The sequence below is a fragment of the Pollachius pollachius genome (genome assembly GCF_949987615.1).
Source record: "Pollachius pollachius genome assembly, chromosome: 15".
Taxonomy (NCBI): Eukaryota; Metazoa; Chordata; class Actinopteri; order Gadiformes; family Gadidae; genus Pollachius; species Pollachius pollachius.
In genome coordinates this window covers 13,308,864-13,316,965 of record NC_136948.1, presented here as the reverse complement: position 1 = coordinate 13,316,965, position 8,102 = coordinate 13,308,864, and the positions used below count along the sequence as shown (strand labels likewise).

General features: G+C 46.7%; 1 protein-coding gene across 1 annotated transcript; it reads left to right on the top strand.

Moving 5' to 3' along the window:
* Positions 1 to 2,088: 2,088 nt before the first annotated feature.
* Positions 2,089 to 7,442, top strand: vsx2 (visual system homeobox 2; the record flags this gene model as incomplete). Its single annotated transcript, XM_079752272.1, has 5 exons — positions 2,089 to 2,503; positions 3,060 to 3,144; positions 3,636 to 3,759; positions 5,810 to 5,990; positions 7,042 to 7,442. The coding sequence occupies 5 exons, from the start codon at positions 2,089 to 2,091 to the stop codon at positions 7,440 to 7,442; spliced, it is 1,206 nt and encodes a 401-aa protein (XP_079608398.1).
* Positions 7,443 to 8,102: the final 660 nt, after the last annotated feature.

Below are 8,102 nucleotides of genomic sequence, written 5' to 3'. Positions count from 1 at the left end.
AATATTCACAATAAGTAGGCTAGCATTTTGATTTATGCCAAAGTGTGCGATTTAAAAGAAAGAGAGAGAAAGCTTTTTTCTGCCCACCATGATGCCTATAATGTTACATGGGGTAATACTCGGGGATATTGGGAGGAAGTAAACCAAAAATGTCCAACAGCTGTTTGCTGTTTAATCTGCAGCCGTCAGATCCTGCAGGTCTTTGATGGGAAACCCAATCCACATGAATGACTGAACTAAACCTTCCCTTAATCTAGGGCCCTTATTGGGCTTCCTGTCTTTTGCATGCAAATCAGGAAGCTTGCATTTTAATACGGGGAGGAGATGCATTATAAAAATGTGCACGGAAAGTCGAAGAGTATTGCAACAAACAAGCAAACAGAAAATAATGATTGCAACAATAGCGTTAATGAAGTGCGCGCGCGGTCACCTCTGTAATTGACAGGTCATCTGCACTCCGTCACGTCCGGTATGAATAAATGCTTTGATCCCAGTAGGCTGATGTATCATTAGCATATTCTAACAACATTGATTTCTTCATTAATGCATTTTTTTCTTAACTAATCGGCCTTAATTAGTTTCAACTGGTCCACTGTAATGATTGATCCCTCGTAATCAGAGACTTGATTCCTTAATTCTCTCTTTCTGACATGGCTTCGGCAGTATAAGGGCGCTCGTTTCTCTTCCTCTTCGTCGTGAATATTCGGAAGACTTCGTCATTTGTAGGAGCAGCAACAACGGGTCGGAATGGATAACTGATGCCTCAGCTTGAATATTAAAGAGGTCTGTGATGTTAGATGGTCAGCTATTAATTAGGCCTTACACATTCAAATAGGCCTGAAAGCAGCCAGCAACAGGCCATCATTAATCCGTTTTATTCACCATCATTCAAGATCATTTAAGATCATTTCATATAGCAGGCCTTATAGGGCTTCTGGATTTAATTTACTTAGAATTCTGCTCTAAAATTGTCCTTTCTCCGTTGAGTGACAGCTTCTCGCTCGATTTAGAGACCAGACGTGGGCTTCATATGGTGAGAGATTTGAGAGATATGGTTTATGTCTCTATGCCGGCCGGCCTCCAACCTAACTCCCTGATTGAACGAAACACCACAAAAAAAAATCGAATCGCTTTCGATGTTTTATAAAAATACTATTATGAATTTGGCAATTAGGACTATATCCAGGCACGTTTTCCTCGCTTGACCCAACACAAAATCAAATAAAAGTTTCAAAATGCAAGAAGTGAGTAAAGACTCACACATAATGAATTTAGTCCAAGAGGCCAATTAAGATTTATTCCCCATCATATTGTCAATCCAATTATTTCGGACATAAATTAGCTGCCGGCCCATCCAGCCGTCAATAAGAGGCCCGATCGGGGTTTGTGTTATGATGTTGCTGAAAAATCCCCCGTTTCTCTATTTTTAGATCAAGCACTGGCCCATATTAGGGTTTTAATTTCTCTGAGGAAACGGTGTGATTTAATCTGCTGTGGTGGGATTATATCTCCGCGTCCAGCTGTCGCTCCGACGGCCCTTTGATGGCGCGTGTGATGCTTCTGCCCAGCATCTGGAAACAACAGCCCGTCTATGTGTGTGAAACATTCGACACCATAGCTAGGTCTCCATTGATCTGTTCATCAGAAAAATCATGCTTGTTTATTTCTGGCTGGAAAGACTTTTTGTTGTTGTTGATTATCTTCATGCAAAATAATCTTTCGCTACCTTGGATTTTGTGGCGTCAAAATGTTCACTAGTTCTTCATCATAAAATGCTCAACAAACGTGGACTATAGCTTGTTGTGTGTGTCGTATTCCTCTCTGTGCGCCCTGGTCCGTGTGGTTTATGTTGTGGAGGAACCAGCTCCAGATCCGAGAGGGCGTATAAACGCATCCATGATCCACAGGAATCCTCAACAGCTTCCTTGCAGCTGATTGGCTGCTGAGTCCTGACTCCTTTCGGGATGGACCTGTTGGATAAAAGGACCGTTTTCTAAAAGCTTCTAGTGCCGCGTTGCACAGTGGATCATGCACTGGGGACTACCATTCACACGAAACGGGCAAATATCACCCAAACACAGAGACTAAATGACGGGGAAGCAAGGCGCCTTGCTGTCGGAAACTTTCAACCCATCCAAGATGTCACTGGGCGGAAACGGAGGAGCCGTGAACGGGCATCTGTTGAAGAGCACCGCCACGCACCCTCCGAAATGCACGGGCTTCGGGATCCATGAGATACTGGGGCTGAATAAGGAGCCCTCCGTGCCCCCCGGCAGCCCGCTACAATCTCTGCCGCCCGGTGCGCATCTGCTGGCTGCTCGGTCGATGCTGGGCCCCGCCGCCGTGGGCGTCGGGATGGGACTACTCGGGCCCGGCGGGATTCCATCCTTCTACAGCCAGCCTGCGTTTCTGGAAGTGCTGTCGGACGCACAAAACGTTCACCTGCAACCCCACCATAGATCACTGGGACGGCTGGACGTGGGCCAGTCCACTGCCAGCTCAGGTAAACCGACACGACTTTTCAGTCTCTCGTCTGTCCAAACATCTGGATTCTGAACACAAAGCCTGTATGGAGCTATTTATGTTAGCCTGTTGTTAATTCCATTATTTAGAGGGCATATAATGGAGAACTATATACAATTATATCTACAAATAATAAAGAATGTATGATTATTATAAGGCTATATTATTGTTAATATTATTGTTGATTTTTTATTATTGTACCCTATGATTTAATTGAATTAAGGTTAGTGAAGGCCTATTAGTGATTATCATTGTTTAGTGTTGGTGAACCTGAACAGGCCTAGGTCAGATCAGTCCAGGTTTTTGTGGTCCTTTTCTTATATTTATATATCATAAATATTGTAGACCTATATAGCTACATTATTAGGCTAATAATTACAATTACAAGCAATTTCCCCCATTAAGCATGTCATTTTAAATGTGATTCTGCTTATCTGTGAATAAAAAAAGGCTATGTATAATCGGAATTAAGTCAAAATAATTTAATAGCAGGCTATAATATTAACCTCTTGTTGTGTTCGCTGTTGTTCGACCAGATTCGGAGGATTTCTCTTCCAATGAACGAAAGATCTCCAAGTCTTCCATAAATCAGAGCAAGAAACGCAAGAAAAGACGTCACCGGTCAGCATTATATTATTTAATCCTGTTTATTAATCTGCTGGTCTGTTAACAAATATTTATTCTATTTCTATGTTTGTATCAATTCATGATTGGCCTATAGGCTATTGCAATGATTGGTTGATATTCTATCCAATTATTGATGAGTATTAATGTTGTTGACTGGAGGTTTATATTCTTTATAATTAGGCCTAAATAGTTTTTCTGAGGCTTCAGAATGCGTTCCGTTTAAAGAATCCATTTTCTATATGAGACTCTCAGCCTAGTTTAGTGTCCTTATTGTTGTTATTATATGCTTAACAAAAGCCTTTAACTATTATAAGCCTTTTAGCAGTATACCTAATATCCTATAACGAATGGGATTAATTATTTGATCAAAGAAGACAGGCCGATCTTTAAAATATTATTGTATCAATAATGCTCGATTATTTATAAATGAATATCACATTTGTCATTTCGTTGTAATTTATCCCTCTAATAATCCTTCTCACCAGGACCATATTCACATCGTACCAGCTGGAGGAGCTGGAGAAGGCGTTCAATGAAGCCCACTACCCTGATGTTTACGCCCGGGAGATGCTGGCCATGAAGACAGAGCTTCCTGAGGACAGGATACAGGTAGGAACCCCAGAGCATGAATACATATCATCTACTGTTTGAAGGCCTGCTGTGAAGATGGCTCTGTTATATTTCGACTTAAAGATACAAACCACGGCTCTGTTTTTTGGTTTATTCAGTGTTTATTCGTTGTTTGGTATTTGGGTCATAACTGCGTTCTGCACGTTTAGTTTCACCATTATGCTGCTGTTTTGAACTGTCTTCAGATTATTGTCGTCTATGAGGTTGCCTACGAGGAGAAAAAAAAGGCTTATTAACAGTTCTTCAGACGACTTTATGGTTCTGTTCACTCGCAGCAGAATCATCTGTTCGTCTGTTTTACTTGGAAAGGTTCTTCCATTATTTGATAGTAAAAAGGGTGGGGAAATTCCATGAAGCGGGGGCTTCGTGTAGGCATATTACCTTTCAATTTATTTATTTGTTTATTTCACCCAAAAGACTGAACTGTCATTTTATTCTCCATATCCAATAGGGATTCAGATAAAAACGAAACTGAAGGAGTGGACGTGTGCAGTGAGTCTCTCAAGGCTCCACTAGAAAACACGGTCTGCTGTCAGACAGGGCGCCCACTCACACACTCATAGCCCACAGCCTAATGTATGAGGCCGGGGCCAGGGGCCCCACCGTAAATCGATCAGCGACGCTCCTCTCCTGTCGGAACAAAGATGCCTCCCCCTCCTCCGCCTCCTCCTCCTCCTTCACCTCCTCCTCCTCCTCCTCCTCCTCCTCCTCCGCGAGCAGCGTCCTCCTCCATCTCCCCCTCCACCACCTCCTCCACCTCCTCCACCAGCAGCGTCCTCGCCAGAGCAGATCATCTCTCATCAGGCGGTTGGATGTGAAACAATTTGTTCCCGCGGAAGCGCACTAACGACCTAATCACGCGATCAAAGGCTGGAAGAAGATTGCGTCGTGACCCGCGCTATCCATCTGGCCCCTCATGGCGCCTTTTAATTTTCCTTCTCATTACGGCTCCTAGACGCGAATAAATAATAATGGAATAAATAAATAAATAAATAAGGTGACAGCCTATTCCAATTCTAAATAAAATTAACACCCAATTTTCTCATTGAGAGTAATTAGTTAAATCAGACGGGGAGCGGTGTGCCACGTGTGTGTGTGTGGGTGGGGGGGGACGGCTGGCTCGAGATGCAGGGAGTTCAAATGAAATAACTACATTGAATTTATTAGCACGGGTCAATAGCGCCGCTCCCCTGAGTCCCGCCGCTTTAATTTCCCGTGATATTTGCCCGCCTGCCCGCCATCGATTGGGCCTGAAATTAACTTATTTTTCAATCAGCCTCGTCGTGCCCTCGGGTCGCTTCTTCTTCCCGCGGATCCACGCGCGCTTCCTTTGAGGGCCAGAGAAGAATTTCTCATGAAAAAGTATTCTGTATGAAATGATGGTTATCATCAGAATAACCAGAAAACCACTTGGAAAAAAAGCTCTTTTGATCATTTTCCATTTAATAACCCCCCCACCCCATCAACCCCCCTTCTAGATTCTTCCAGCTACCCCCCCCCCCCGCTGTCTCCTCTCATCTCCACTCTTCACAAAGCCATCAGAGGTGGCTAAGTAGACTATTTAGGAGCACTGTGTTGTGCTATGAAATCAATTTGGCCTCTCTCTGAGCTGACAGATCGCTGCACTCTGCTCAGCCGTGGGGTGGCTGTGACTGAGTGGAGCTTCCCTCCGTCTCTGTCGGCCCTCTCAGCTCCTCCACAGCGGTGAGACGCTACCTCGTTACCTTAACGACCTCCCCTCCCACATAGAACAGACACAGTGGACGCAAAAACCCACACCAAAGTTTTCGTTTTCACGCTTTGCAGTTCCAAAGCCTTGTAGCTTCCGCCCGTTGTCATAGCGATGGCGTTGGTCTAGCTTTGAACCTCGGTCCTTCCAGGGGAGTGACCTTCTTCATCCCCCCCCCCCCCGCCAGACCTCTACGGTAACACCTGTTGTCAAAGCGATGGAGGTCAGCGGAAACGGTCTACCTTTGAACCCTTTCTCACCTGTACCCCCCACCTCCACCCCTCCACCCCCCGTCCCCAGGTGTGGTTCCAGAACCGCAGGGCCAAGTGGAGGAAGCGGGAGAAGTGCTGGGGCCGCAGCAGCGTCATGGCGGAGTACGGCCTGTACGGGGCCATGGTGCGCCACTCCATCCCCCTGCCCGAGTCCATCCTCAAGTCGGCCAAGGACGGCGTCATGGAGTCCTGCGCCCCCTGGCTGCTCGGTGAGGCCGCAGTTTAGCTCAGCGTGTCTCCGGGCTTCAGTAGTTCCCCCTGTTCATGGCCAACTCGGTTTGGTTTTAAGTTATTGTTATTTTGACTCAGTCTTTACGTAAATGTATGTGTCATAAGTTTATGAGTGCTGGGTCCAGATCCACCCTCCAGAGTTCTGACATCCTCAGCATCTCGCTCCTCCTAGGCTGTAACCGTGCCAATGACCAAACCAGTTCTCTGCTCCCTGCTACTTTTCACTGCAGAGTCTGCCCACTTTTAAGAATCGGCCAAAATGCCTACACCTAACGGTGCACTTCAACACTGGTCGTGTCATGACAACAAAATGAAGGACATTAAACACCATATTGAAACACACTTTTATTTATCACTTTGAAAAGGATGGCCAGTTTAACCTGAAACCAACACCTCAACCTGGGTACCCGTGCATCCCATTTACATTTACATTAACATTTAGGGCATTTAGCAGACGCTTTTATCCAAAGCGACTTACAATAAGTACATTTGTCATAAGAAGTTAAACAATTTATCGCTGTCGGTACAGTAAAGATGTTCATAGAACCAAGTGCAAGTACTAACAATCGCTAGGCTAACCCATTCCCCGTGTGCGTACATTAAGTGCCAGGACGTACAACATACAATGGTGGCCGGAAGGGGCTGGGTATAGCTATGCAGAGTCGAGGTGAACTCTGAACAGGTGAGTTTTAAGTCTTTTGCCGAAGCTGGTGAGCGACCCTGCGATCCTGACATCGGCAGGGAGCTCGTTCCACCACCGAGGTCCCAAAACAGAGAAAAGTTGTGACTTTGCTGATAGACCTTTGCCTGCTCTTAGCGATGGCGGTACCAGGCGTCCAGCTGAGGTAGTTGAGCGGAGGGATCGAGCTGGGGTGTACACACAAACACCTCCCCCCGCTGCCCTTAAACTCAGCCTTAAATCCCTGTTCTAAAGCAGAGCCATCTTTTTTGTTTGCTTATTTGCAGTCCAAGACGGCTTTCCGCTCTGCAGGCGCTATTCTAAATCTGAATACCCGCAATTCTTTGCAGGGATGCACAAAAAGTCCATGGAGGCCGTGGTGCCCCCGCCGTCGGGCCTCAAACCGGACCCCCCCCAGCAGCCCGCCCTCACCCCCATCCACACCACCCCCGCCGCCGCCGCCGCCGCCGCCGCCGCCGCCACCATGGCTCTGGCTCAGCGGGCCGACGGCAGCGACGCCGAGGACAAGCGCCCCCCGGAGAGCGAGCGCTCCCCCATCTCCAAGGAGGAGCTGAGAGAGAACAGCATCGCGGCACTCAGGGCCAAGGCCCAGGAGCACAGCGCCAAGGTGCTGGGGTCCGCCTCCTGCGACCGGGCTCCACCGGAGGGCCAGGACGAGAGGCCGGCCCCCGCCCCCGAGGAGAGCCCCAGAGACCCTTTGAGCCCAGGGAAGGACGCCCAATGTCCCTAGAGATTGGGAGAGGGCCAGGGGGGGGACGGGTTGGCGCTGAAGGACCGGACTGCTCTCCACAGGTGTGAGGGCCACGGGCTAGGTCCTCTGACCCCCGTTCTAGATCACTGAGGAGAACGGCATCACCGCAGGGCGTCCTTTAGCACAACGGGGGGTTTTCTTGTGAAAGAACAGTGCACTTTTTTTTTTCTTGTTTATGTTGAGGGCTTTTGGTGAGTCGTGTCGCTTAGAGTCCACTGACACGAGTGCTGGGCGCGGCTGGTCGTGCGTGTGTATAATATCCACAGCTGTGCTTATCACGCGACAAATGTGGTTTCAGTTCATGTTTGTTATACCAGACGACGGAGGATTGTCCAGTCGGTCCTTTGAAGTCCACATTCTATCATCTCATTTTGGTCTGTGTTGACGGAATTGCTTGTACAGCTCTTATAATATATCTTTGGTATAAAGGTGACATTAAGAATATAATGATAAACATCCGACAAGACTCTTTTGAGAGAACGATGGTAAATCTGTCCGATATTGCTGTGTACATATGGAAATAAAATAATAACGTAAATATCGAATTACATTTTGTTGTAGTCTAGAAGTTTGTGTTTTAACTCCGGAAAATGTAAAAACCAAAGTGAAACCCAAGCATTAAATTGGTATCGGCTTTTG